The following is a 14,374-nucleotide window of genomic DNA, read 5'->3' on the forward strand; positions in this document are numbered from 1 at the left end:
CTGTACTAACATCCAGAGGAGCAGTTTGAGGTGGAAGGTTCAAGGTAACTGAAGGCCCATGATTGTGAACTTGCAATGGGAGAAGTTACCTGTGACATTCATCACAGTGAAGATGATGTAACAACACAAGCAGAGAACAAGGATCTGCCAGTGCTGCCAAACAGAGGACCACTGACAAGATTTAAATTGAGGATGCAATAGTAGTCCCTGGTGAGAACTTCTGAAACAACAAATCACGGGACCAATGCAGTGATCGATGGTAGATGTGGCATGGCATAATGGTAAGTGTTGTTGGTTGGTGTGCTGCAGTTCACCAATTCAAACCCAACTATCAACAATTATTTTTATTTAGTATTGTAATTTCTGAAATGTTCTTGAAATGTCTCATGTTTGTAACATTTGTGTATTCTTGAATATTCAGTGCCTTTATAAGTACCATCATTTTGGAATATTCATTGTTTGAATAAATAGTTGCACTCTCCATGACAGAATCCAGTTCTGTATTAGATGTGTATTGGTGTGTGTAATAAATGTGCTTTCTGTGTTAAGTGTTGTACTTCAATGATGGCCCTGCCTTCAGATTTAGTCTTGGTTGTGGTTCCAACATGACAATGGATACAAGCATTATAAAAACAGAATTTCATTGTATCACTGCCATCTATGAACTACATCAAAAACATTTTAACTTGCCTTCTTAATGTACTCATTGTCTCCCTTGACATTCCTGAAGAGCTGTATTTATGTTATGGGTTTATGTAATAAAATATGAGAGTATTTCATTCTTATAGAGACAGGAGGACATTTAATATTGCACGGGAAAGTTACAATAGGCCATGAAAAATATATGTGGTGGTGGATGTCAATGAAAAAATGAGACAGTCGAGGAACATAACAATAATAAATTAACTGAAGAAAAAAGTTATCTGAATCTGGGTTTGGTTTCCCATTTAGGTTACAATGGACTTTCAGACTGATAAGGGCACTGATGGGTACAAGAGACAGAGTGGCCCACAGAATCTTGGTGTGAGTTTCTACAACAAGAGATGTGATGGAAAAGAATCTTTGTCCATAGTGACAGCTATAACAGGTAGTAAAATTATCCTTTTTTGTTTTTTAACTTCTGTATATTTGCTAAAATTTGCTTAACATGTCTTTTGTTTGTAATAAAAATGTAAAAATGACTTTCAACTATGTCACAGAAGAAATACAGGTTTTCTGCTGCAGTTAATAACCTGTGAAAATATCTAAGTATTTCTTTCAAATTTTCTTCCATCAACAAGTTTTGTAGAAACTAATGAAGACAGCAAAATACATTAATTGAATTTTTTATTTAATGTTTATATTCGCTATACAATTATAAATTTCTATAATGTCTGGCCCTTATCACATGTAAATGTGCAGATTTTGTCTATAAATTTATACGAACAAAAATAGTCTGTATGTTCCTTGAGTGAGCCTAAATTCTGTAACTTTATCCTGCTGGTCTTTATGTCAAAAATATCTGGGAATAATAATAAACCTCTTGAGCCACCTCAGAAGGAAAAGGATGAGTAATTTGGTTTAAGCTATACAAAACTTTGGTTTCGGCATTCCTTTTGGAGTTTTTTAAGTATGGATGAGGCACTTTGAATGTTCTAAGAGATCACATGATAGTCATGTAAATCTGCAAATATGAAAATTCCAGAAAAGAAACAACAAACAAAAAGGAGTAAAGACAAACACTGTCTCACTTCTCTGTGATGGAAGGCACATGGATACACATAACAGTTCAACAGCTCAGAGAATAACTGAAGTGGTCAGGTGATGTACTACCAGTACTTTGTAAAGTGTATTTGTGCATAGCTCTGTATACAGATGCTATTGACATATCAATGTGAAGGGCTGACTGGTGCTACAATTTCTCAGACTTACTTCAAATATAAATCTAACTCATGTACTTCAGCTAAATAATTTATCACACCTGAATCCAACACAAGCAGTTGCATTGTATGAGAAAAGACCTATATTTTGCCTTTCTGATACAAAACACTTTTACCAGTTTCTTAGAAAAATTCTAAGAATGAAAACAAAATTTATATCAATAAAAGTTCATCTTCTATCATTATTATTGTAGCTGCTCAGTTTGAAAGGCACATTTGAATTTATTCCAATAATATCTGGGTATATGCGAGAAAATGGGTGTGGTCATCATTTTATTATTCTGAGGGAGGTGCACTTTGAGTAGGTCTGGTCTGCTGTCTTCTTTTAGTAGCAATTTAGTCTAAATTCACATTGATTTTTCTGTCTATTGATCTGTTTAGTTTTTGCCATAAACTGTTGATAATCAAACCATAACTTTGTTCATCTTAGCGACATTTCACCATGCAAAAATTGACTTCAAACTCAAAGAGAATCGATTTGACTGTTCTGGTTTTATTTGTTATAAAATCTGCAGAGTTCTCTGAAAGAATGCCAGATCTCTTTAATAATGACCAACCAACATGTAAGAATACAAACAGTTGTTGACAAATTCTTGGTGAAAATTCTGAATTATGCTCCCATAACTAACTTCCAATGAATCAGACGCAGCAATATAAATAGCAGCTGATGGGTAATGGGGTGTAGCCATTACAGAATACTGACTCATTTACAGAATCAGAAAAAATTAACTCCTTTTCAGTTTGGCTTTTGTGAAAGAGTGTCCATGGGAAAAGCAAAGCAAGATGCCACAAATGAAGTCCTGACTTATCCAAACAAAAAACATTATCCTATTGGTTAAAGCCATATTGTGGTGAATCTGTGTCCTGGCAGAACTGCAAAAGGTGTGTCTCTTAACATCTCGTTGTCCCCACCAACCTTGCCAAAGTTACTTATTTGCTGTGGTTTCATTCGCATAGTTAGCAAATATTATAATCTTGTAAATAGTTTTAATAAAAATGAAACATAGCAAAACTGAATGTGCGCTAAGATTTGATACAAGAACTGCCTGGATTAAACACTTATTATAGTGAATAGCAAAACAAATTGTGACTGACAATGCTTTGCCATGTTTCAGAGTTTTTTTCACATTAGAATAATAACAAAATGTCAAATAAATAAGTAACATAATTGGATAGATAAAAAATGTCACCAGACAGTGACAGGAGAACACAAATATAAAACAGGGTTCTACTTATGCAAGCTTTTAGAGCCTGTGGCTCCTTCAAGCAGAAGGGTTGAAGGGGAAGGAAGAGGAGTGAAGGGAAAGGAACTGGAGACATTTAGGAAAAGGGGTAGAGTTTGGAAAAGTCACCCAGAATTCTGGGTCAGGGGATACTTAGGGACAGGATGAGAAGGAAAGACTCATTGTTAGGGGCTGCATTGGACTAGATTTGAAAACCTGAGAGCTAAAAGTTGGAAGACAGGGTAATATGCAAGACAGAGATTACTGATAAAACATCATGTGTGAGTTAATAGAGTGAAAAACTAAGTACATAGTACATAAAAGAGGTGAGAGATGTACAGTGCAAAATAGACAGGCCAGAAAACAAAAGATGTAGAAAACTAAAACAGACTGAAGAAATGCTTAGATAGAAGAAATTCATGTAAATTATGGCCAGATGAGTGGCCAAGGACATGCTGTAGCACTAGTTCTCACCTCTGGAGTTCTGAGAAACTGGTGTCTGGAGGAAGAATCCAGATGATGTGTGTGGTGAAACAGGCACCGAAGTCATGACTGTCATATTGTAGAACATGTTCTGCAAAAGGATATTGTGTGTTTCTGATATACACCCTCTGCCTATGTCCATTCATCCTCACTGATAACTTGGTGGCAGACATGCTGATGTAAAAGGCTGAACAGTGTTTACCGGTATGTATTAGCTGGTATATGACACATGTCATTTCACAGTTAGCTCTCCCTTTCATAGTATAAGTTTTGCCAGTTACAGGACTGGTATAGGTGGTGGTAGGAGGGTGCATACGGAGGCGTCTTGTAGCAGAGATGGTCATAGAGGTAGGGGCCATAGGGTAGGGAGATGTGTGCAGATGAAGCATAGGATCTGGGAAGGATGTTGCAGAGATTGGGAGTGTGATGAAAAGCTATTATAGATGTGGTGGGAAAAATATCGAACAGAATGGATGTCATTTCAGGGCATGATTTTAGGAAGTCATGGCCTTGTTAAAGTAGCCAGTTAATACATTCAAGAATAATATAAAATTTAGTGACAAGTGGTGTGGTCAAAAGTTGTCTCTTGGAGGGGTCAGCAATATCAGGATTGAATGTTATGGTGTGGGAAAACTGCTTTTGAACTAAGCTGGTGGGGTAATTATGTCCAGTGAAAGCTGAGTTGAGAATGGTGGTGTATGGCTATAAGGAGTCTGCATATGAACAAACACACACATCAAAAAAGTTTTGCATCACCTCAGTTCTGAGAGTTCTGGAACCTGTACAGAAAATTGGAGTAGAAATCAATATAAACATCCTTTCCACCCTTTTTATTGCTCATGAAAACCACAACTGCATGTTGTACCACCATACAGCGAGATCTTCAGAGGTGGTGGTCCAGATTGCTGTACACATTGGTACCTCTAATACCCAAAAGCACATCCTCTTCCACTGATGTATGCCTGTATTCATCATGGCATACTATCCACAAGTTCATCAAGGCAATGTTGGTCCAGATTGTCCCACTCCTCAACTGTGATTCAGTGTAAATCCCTCAGAGTGGTTGGTGGGTCATGTCATCCATAAACAACCCTTTTCAGTCTGTCCCAAACATGTTTGATATGGCTCATGTCTGGAGAACATGCTGGCCACTCTAATCAAGCAATTTCATGATCCTGAAGGAAATCATTCACAAGATGTGCATGATGGGGGTGCAAATAGTTGACCATGAAGACAAATGCCTCACCAATATGCTGCTGATATGGTTGTACTATCGGCCGGAGGATGGCATTCATGTATCGTACAGCCTCTACAAATTCATGTATAACCTTGTACACAAAATCATTAATGTTTAGTTACACTCTATATACTTACTACATTATCCTTTTAACAAGAATGATTTTCAAGTAGCATTAATCTGCACCTTTATGTTTTTCAGTCTCATTTCTACTAGAATACTCCACAGCAGTCTATTATCTCATAGCCAAGTTTCAATCAATCAGAAATTTTATACTGCCATTAAACTACTACTGGCACATTGCCATCCATGAAATTCAACAAATATTTGTCATAAGAAATCAAACTGTTATGCTACTGCTATTGGCATATTGCCATCCTTTCAATTTGATCAAACATTCTTTACACTTTACACATTTTCTCCCTACCATGTCAGCACCAAGCCATTCTGCACTTATTTATATCTGAATGCATCATATAGATGTCCACTTCACATGGTTACAAATAAAACAGACACAATACCTATATATTTCGCAAATACATGGAGGTAGAAGAACTTTACACTTACACCATCAGAGGCAAGCAGTTCACAACAGCAACCCATAGTGATGATTTTGTTGTCTTTGCTATATAATGTGATGATACATTGCATAACTCCAGACTTTCCCAACTGTTGTTGATTTCGACAACTGTCAGTCCATTCTCCCATCTCCAACCTCAGCATACAGCTCCAGTACAATTCCATGAAACAAAACAAAATGCCTTATTTTAAAATAATTTTAAATAAACATGTTTTCATACACTATTACAGTATAGATATATAGTATGTAATGTTTTGTTTTGATTTTGGATGCTCATAAATAGTGCCACTGTTTACATTGTACTGCAACAGTGGTTTTTATTTTGGTCACAGCTGTCTACATACAGCTAGGGCATTGCTGTTTGCACTGTTTAAGAGCTCTGTGTTTGCTTGCACTATTTGTTATTACTGACCTGCTTTGGTAATGATTCACATCACTAGCCAGCACCACCTGCAATACTCGTTTAAGTCTTACACCCTCAGAGGCTTACAATTGTAATTCACAGATATATCAAGAGAACCTATTAGAATATCACTTCAAACATAATGCACAAACACTCTTTTATTGAATTGTTGCTTCAGTCCTCAGTATGAGGTATCATTCCTTCTATGTTTGAGTGTCATTGTTGCTACAAAAAGTACTAGTGGACCTCTATCCATTTAATTGCTATGTATTTTCTGATGACTTTCATATATGAGTGTTATGTGACTTCATAAATGATTGGCCAACTTTCATGTCACCTAGTAACCACACTTCTCCTTTCCCTCACTATGTTGGTGCTGATTACCTTATTCTTAGGTAGACCTCTGTTCTACCTTCCTTTCCTATTTAAAACCAGTGTGTGTTTTTAATCTCTGCACTTCATATTATGTGGCATTCTATTTAAATGTTATTTACTATGTTCATGTTTTTATCAGATTTCCATGTCAATGTTGTATCTTATGTAGACAATATGTCTACTCCCCTGCACTTCATAAAATAGTTGGCACAAATCACTTTGCCCACATATGCTACTTAATTGCCAACTTACACATTGCCTTTTGCCTTTTCTCCCTCATTCTTCATAAATGATTGGCTAACTTTCATGTCACCTAATGACCACACTTCTTCTTGCTCGTAACATGTAAATAACTGGCCGACTTTTCTGTCACATAACCTATAACTCTCCACTTACCTCTTTTCTCTCTGTGTACATAATTGGCCAACTTCCCTGTCATCTAATGGACATAACTCTCCATTAACTATAAACCTTTTGACAGGACTGTTCCTAGCCTATCAGTGTATCATAATTAATTACAGCAGAAACCACTTCACCATTTAAATTCATACTAAAGAGTAACAATATGTCTATTTTAACACAATCTTTTCATAATCTCAAGACAACATTTACTTACTTTCATTATTTCTTGCCACTAGAATTTCTTCTAATGCACATTGCCATATTTGCTTACCTAGTTTAGCATCACCCTCTTCTTCTGCAGCCTTCAGCTTATTTTTATGCCTTATTTCACCTGTGTTATATATTATAGCTCTTGTCGTACTTTTGTATTCTTAAAATATTTTCAAACATAAAGATTTGTTTGTTGTTGCTGTAAATAGTTAAAAACTGTTCCACTATGTACTTTTGTAACCTGTGTTTTGTTATATGCATTAATATGGTACTGGTGTCTTGTTGTAACTATATACTGAATTCTCTTGCTGGTGTATCTGTAACTCTGTACCTTGTATAGTTGGGCCTCTCCACATGTATCCTGCCAAATATATGTTTTTCATCTGTTCTACTAAGATGCTTATTCTGATGGGTTACTTTGTTTCTGTCATAGCTTGTTTCTTTATTGTCGTATTCAGTATAATAAAATTTCCTCATCTTAACCTTGATAGTGAAGAATATTAAAGAAGACAGATATAGTTCTGAATGAAAGAAGGGGAAGAACTAGTAGGTAGGTGTGGTGGGCAAAATCACAGACAGAACGGACCACCTTTCAGGGCATCATTTTAGTAGGACATGGCCTTGTCGAAATAACTGATTAATACAGGATGACAATTATTGAAGTATATGAAATAAAATCATCATAACTTCTGAACGGTTTGTGTTAGAACACTCAAACTGCATGGTCAGGCATAGGGCATGATGTGAATTACGTGGTTTGGTTTAGAGATGGAACCCACATACATTTTGATGGTTTCATCAATAAGCAAAATTGGTGCATTTAGGTGACAGGGAATCTGCATTTCATGATCGACAAGTCTCTTCACCCTAACAGGTGACTGTGTTGTGTGCAATGTCCAGTCATGGAATAATCAATGCACTATTCCTTGATGGCACGGTGATTACCAAATGATATGTGAAGGTTTTGGAAGATGATTTCATCCTCCTTATCCAATGTGACTCTAATTTCAATAAGATGTGGTTCATGCAAGATGGAGCTTGACCCCATCAAAGCAGAAGAGTGTTTGATATCCTGGATGAGCACTTTGGGGACCACATTCTGGCTCTGGGGTACCCAGAGGCCACTGCCATGTGCCTTGATTGGCCACCATATGCTCTGGATCTGAAAACATGTGACTCTTTTTTGTGGGGCTGTATTAAAGAAAAGGTGCACAGCAACAACCCCAAAACCATTTCTGAGCTGAAAACAGCCACTCAGGAAGTTATCAACAGCATCAAAGTTCTGATACTTCAGCATGTCATGCAGAAATTTGCTATTCATCTGCGCCATATCATTGCCAATGATGGCAGGCATATCAAACAGGTCACAACTTAAAATTTGTGCATGCTGTAGTTTGTAACTAATTTACTTTTTCATATAGTTCAATAATTGTCACCCAGTACATTCAAGACCTGGATAGTACTGAGTGACAAGTAAGTGTTATGAACTTGTTTTTTGGAGGGATCAGCAGTACCAGAATTGATGTAATGGCTTTTGAAATAGGCTGGCAGTGGAACTACATCCAGTGAAGGCTAAGGTGTACTAATGTAAAGAGTGTGGATCCAAACAAATATGTTTTCCACGAATGCCATGGCTGTACGTGGGGAGAGGGGGGGGGGGGAGGGGGAATGTGTGACATGGAAAGGATGGCAACAACCAGAATCTAAGTACTATTGTTTGTTAGTAGATTTAATGTGGTCAGAAGTATGTAGCTGGTGTCAGTAAAGATGAGATCAAGATCAAGCAAAGTGGCATGGGTTTTGGAATAGGACCATGCGAAATTTAATTGGGAGAATATATTTAGAGATTCCAGGAATTTTAACAAGTCAGCCTCACCATGAGTCCTTATGGCAGAGATGTCATCAATCTAGCTAAACCAAACCAGGGTCTGAACACCAACAGATCCCAGGAAAGCCCCCTCCAAGTGACCCATGAATGGTTGGCATAGGAAGGAGCCATCCTGGTCCCATGGCCATACCCCTGACATTTTTGTATGTCTCCCCCTCAAACATGAAGTAGTTGTTGGTAAGTATAAAGTTGATTAAGGTGAGCAGGAAGGACATCATAAGTTTGGAAACAGGTGGGCACTGACTGAGGAAATGTTCAGCAGCACACAGACTATGTATGTGGGGGTTGTTGGTATAGAAGGAGGTATCTTCAATGGTGACAAGTGTGGCATGTGGTGGGAGTGAGATGGGCATGTATTTCATATGATATAAAAAATGGGTTTTGTCCTTAATATAGGTGGTCTGTCTTTATACTATGGGTTGCAGGTGCTGAAAAACTAAGACAGTTGTATGTTTGGTGGGTGCTTTGAAGCCAGCAACTATAGGAAAGGCAGGACGATTGGATATGTGGATCTTAGGAAAAAGGTAAAAGGTGAGGGTGCATGGTTTTGGGGGGTTTGGCAGGTAAGAAGTTATGTGGATTGAGGTGTTAGTCCTTGTGAGGGGCCTGAGGTTTTAAGGAGGGAATGTAGGTCAGTTTGAATCACTGAAATGGGATCTTAATGGCAGATGCTATAAGTAAAGGTATCAGATAACTGTTGTAGACCTTCACTAACATGCTCCTGCTGGTCAAGTACCACAGTGATAGATTCTTTGTCTGCTAGGAGGATGATGATGGAGTCATCAGATTTTAGGGAACACAGAGCATGGAGTTCTGCAGATGAAAGATTAGGGTTATGTTCTAGGGACCTTGGCAATCTTGTAAGGGATGATTTTGAGATAGTGTTGGTGGACTTAGTCGGGATAGTGGCCTGACCTGGTCAGTGCAGGGTTCAATGTCAGGTTTGCTGATAGAAATGTTTTGGGGTTGGGTGGCAAAGCAATATTTCCAGTTGACATCACATGTAAAAGAAAGTAGGTCTTTCACCAAAGCAGTGTGATTACAGCTAAAAGTGAGGCCCTTGGATAACACAGATAATTTAGGAGGGGAGAGTGCTGTAGACAAGAGGTTGGAAACAATGTGCTATTGTGACTACTTCTTGTGATTTTGAGTTATTATTGGTCTGGGAGACAGTGGTCAGGACTGTGGGATATTTACAATGTTGGCCAAGCCCAGTTTGTAGGAGAGGGGTAGTTGTTGATGGTGTGGCTGTTTAGGGAGCTGCTGAGGGACAGGATTGGAAACACCACTGTTGAGGTAGTTTAGGGGAAGGTGGGATAGCTTTTTGTAGTTGAGTCTGGAATGTTGCTGCAGTTTGAATTGGCTTATTGGATGATACCATCCAGGAAAATATGAGGACCAGATAACTGCAGGACTCTGTAGAAGGGGGGAAGTTGTAGGCAAAAATGTGAACTACTTTGCTTGGCAAATAAAGTAATGTAAGATACACCAATAAAGGTTTGGTAAAAAACAAATACACAAAAACATGAAACAATTACGTATAAACAAGGTAAGTGGGGGGTGGACAGGAAAATAGCTGTCAATTTTGCAAATAAATCGGTGAAAGATGATTGGAAGAAGGCCCTGCAGTGTAGTGAGCTGTAAACTAATAGTTATATGCAAACTTGTAAATAACAATTGACCCACCTATGTGAACAGAAATCAGTACTAGATAAGATGTGGGGGTGAAATGGTGATTAGGTAGATTAGCTTTTCATTGCCCTCCCAATTTCTTCAATATCCTTGGCTGACCTTATGCTCTTTCTGCATCCATCTCCCTACTCTGTGGCTCTCATGCCCATGACCATATCCACTGAAAGACTTGCCCTTTGCACTCTCCTACCACTTCTACCAGTCCTGTAACTGGCAAAACATATACTATCAAAGGAAGAACCACCTGTGAAATGACACATCTACCAGCTGTTATGTAAACACTGTTCGGTCTTTTAAATCGGCATGACTACCGCAACATTACCAGTTAGGATAAATGGACATAGGCAGAGTGTCTATGCTGACAATGCACAAAATCCTGGTTCAGATCATGCTTTTCAACATGACAGTCATGACCTGTATGCTTGTTTCACCACACACACCATCTGGATTCTTCCTCCAGACACCAGTTTCTCAGAGCTTTGCAGGTGGGAACTGGCGGCACAACAATTCCTTGGTTGTCACCACCCATCTTGACTTAATTTTCGTTAATTTCTTCTGTCTCGGCATGTTTCACAGTAACTACTCCTTTCTTTACTCCGTTTTAGTTTTCTAAATCTTTCATTTTATGACCTGTCTGTTTTTTGCAGTCCCCCTCCCGCCTCTGTTACGTGCTATGCACTTAGTTTTTCATTCTTATTAACTCAGTGTAATGTTTTAGCAATAATCTCTATCTTGTGTATTACCTTGTCTTCCACCTTTAAGCTCTCAGGTAATCAAATATTGTCTGGTACAGTCCCCTACAATCAGTCGTTCCTACTCTTCTGGTCCGGTATGCTTCCTTGACTCATTGTTCGGGACGACTTTTCCAATCTGTATCCCTTTTCCTGAACTTCTCCAGTTCCTTTCTCTTCCCCTCTCTTTCTTTCCCCTTCAACCCTTCTGCCAGGAGTAGGGGTCACTGGCTCTGAAAGCTTGCTTAAGTAAAACCTTTTTTATATGTATGTGCTCCTGCCACTACTTGGTGAGTAGATTTTTTATCCATCGAATTAAATTATATTATCAAAAACCGATTATTTTGATTGTTATAGTACATAAGTAAGACCTACTTCCTGTGGACTCACAACATCAGATGCTAAAGTAATGTAACCGATGAACAGTGATGGGACATACATTTATTTACAATGGTGTAGAACTTGGATTATAGGCAGAGAGCCCAGCATATCCCATAATATTCTTAATCAGCCACAGACAGTATTTTCTTGAATTCTTTTTTATTTACACAGCAGATAATATCAACCAAAACTTGAGAGCAGTACAAGTACTGGCCACAGTGACAAGTAAATTACATATACCTTCCACATTTTTTGCTTGCTGCCTCCACTGTTGACCTTGTTCCCAAGCTGAAAAAATTCGAAAGCTTTGGCCACATTGCGTATTTGGCCCAGCACCTTCTGTTTGACCTTTGAGATGTTACAATATGATACTGAAGTAGCTGCTAGAACTTCATTATTGGATATAGCAAGCTGTGTAGGTGGCAGCTGTGTGAACAAAGTGCACTATTGCCACATAAATCATGTTAGTAATACACTACTGCTTGGCACAAGAAATTCCTTTATGATGCTTTTTGGATGAGATGACACTGTAGAAATGACATTGTGGCAACAACATGCATTTACAGTCATGGGACGAGGAGTAAGGCAACTTACCTCCCCCTGCCTAATATTCTTAAGCCTTCTTTTTTCTTAGGTTTCTTTTATGCTTCCCCTCTCCCCCACCTCCACACCCCTCTGTCTCTACATCATTGATGGGGACCACACTTTTGCCACCCCTAGGTATGGCCCTGTGCATGACTGCTCATTACCATATGCAATTTTACATCATAGCATGAAATACTGTTGTTTTCATGTTACCTTGCATTTGTGGTTTGTTTTATTAAAAATTATTTCTTTATTAATAGTTATAATAAACTTTTATATCAGAGGTATACATCCACCCAATTTGATTCCATTGGGGAATACCTTAAGACTAAATCTTTCTACTTGATTTTTCCATTGGTGCTTGGCAGAACATGACAGTAATATTAAATGGAAAACACTTTACTAACATCCTGCAAAATTATATTATTTGGTCGCAAACTGGCTTTCAGCTTCTTAGGCAATGATAAGGTGACAAGCGAATGTTGCAAACACAGATCAAGTGACACGTGAATTACACACACATTAAATATATGTGAAATATGAAAAAGATGGCATTTAGAGAATTTACAAGGAAAATTATTACCTTTTGTATCAAACAGAAACAGTTACATTTAACTAAAGACGAAAAATGAAGTTTTCCATATGGAGATACATTTAATAGCTCATGAAAATTAAATATAAATTTACAATTTTTAGTCCAGTATTTGTATAATTAAAACTTAATTTAATGGGGGTGGGGGGTGGGGGTGGGGGGGGGTGGGGGTGGGGGGGTGGGGGTGGGGGTGGGGGGGGAAGGAAACTGACTTGGTCACTCTGTGACAGATGTTTATTGATTTTCAGTGTTTTCAATGCGGTAATCTTTCTGCTTTTCTTAACAAAATATAAAATTCACACTTGGCATCATGTTCAGATACCTAATTGCCACAGATGAGCCTGACTGACCAACATATACTTGATGACACTGCTTACATGGGATTTTGTGCATACTGCTCTGTCCCAGAGGTTGAATTTCGTCTTTACTGCTGAATCAAAAATTTTGTAGGCTGTTAGCGAGGTTATCTGAAATTTTGACAACATGTGGGATGGTGCACTAATTTTTGTTATTGTTGACTGGCTCCTGTTGGCCAGCATACAGAAGTCATGTAACTTTAAGGATTTTCATTTTTTGTAGTACGTTATTGATCAGGTCAGAGCTATAGCCATTACTGAAAGTGATAAGTTTGATGGTCCATAGTTCTGTTTCAAAGAGAGATGCAGGTAATGGAAGAGAAATGAAGCAGTGCAGCTTGAAGTGGAAAGCTGCATGTTTGTGACTGTATGGGTGTTGGGAGTTTGCAGGAATTACTGTATCTGTAGTATGGTTCTTTGTAAATGCTAAATAAGTGTTGTCTTGTGCTAATGCCTATATCATTCCAGGCAAATGCCGGGATGTTTCCTTTGAAAGGGCATGGCCAACTTCCTTCCCTGTACTTTCCTTATCCAATGACCTCGCTGTTTGGTCTCTTCCCCAAAACAACCCAACCCAGAGTCTTGTGATGTAAAACATCTGGCCTAAGCAAATAAAACTGAGAACAACTCTTGTAATGGCTGTAAGTTTACATTGTCCTTATATGGCCAACTATGAGCAGTATATAGTTTTACAGCTAAAGCCATTTCTCACTTCCCAGCCTCCATTGCTCACTGGACTCTCATCTCTTGAAGATTCCAGGAGTCTTCTAGATGGTCAACCTTGTTTCTTTTTCATCTCCCCAATCCAGCTCCATATCCTCTTTTGTCATCTATTGTTATCTGTTCCTTCCAAATGGCCATGCAGTAGTAACCTCTTGCTATCAACAACTTCCATTATGTACAATGCTACACCTTTAATTTTTATGAGCTCTTCATTTCTGGTGTGCTCTAATCTTGAGATTTCAACTCTTAGTATCTAGTAATCCATTTCCATGAGGAGCAGTTGATCTCTTTCTCTCTTGCTTTATTTCCCAAATGTGAAACTCATTAATACATGTGCTTTGTACCATTGTTTTGTATATAACTTTTTCAGTCAGCCTTCTTGAGGGAGTAAATCTGACCTGAAATCCTGATTCCCCGAACTGGGAAACGACTCAATGGAACTGCAATTTGTCCAACAGAAAAAAAGCATGTTATCCAAAAGTTCCCAACCAAGCCTCAGACCTGGATGAGTGTAACAAAAGAAACATTCAGCTGTCTGTAATTAATTGAGTTCTTTTCTGGGTATGACAATTAGTGTGTAATGTAGTAATATTC

The 14,374-nt window shown here is 38.2% G+C and overlaps 1 protein-coding gene across 1 annotated transcript in view; it reads left to right on the plus strand.

The window, feature by feature from the left end:
* Positions 1–14,374, plus strand: part of LOC126236796 (hemolymph lipopolysaccharide-binding protein-like) — a 77,139-nt gene that overhangs the window by 29,471 nt on the left and 33,294 nt on the right. Inside the window, exon 3 of the mRNA XM_049946383.1 lies at positions 952–1,087. Coding sequence (XP_049802340.1) covers positions 952–1,087 — 136 coding nt within the window. The remainder of the gene's footprint in view (positions 1–951; positions 1,088–14,374) is intronic.

The sequence above is a fragment of the Schistocerca nitens genome, chromosome 2 (genome assembly GCF_023898315.1).
Source record: "Schistocerca nitens isolate TAMUIC-IGC-003100 chromosome 2, iqSchNite1.1, whole genome shotgun sequence".
In the NCBI taxonomy this organism is placed as follows: domain Eukaryota; kingdom Metazoa; phylum Arthropoda; class Insecta; order Orthoptera; family Acrididae; genus Schistocerca; species Schistocerca nitens.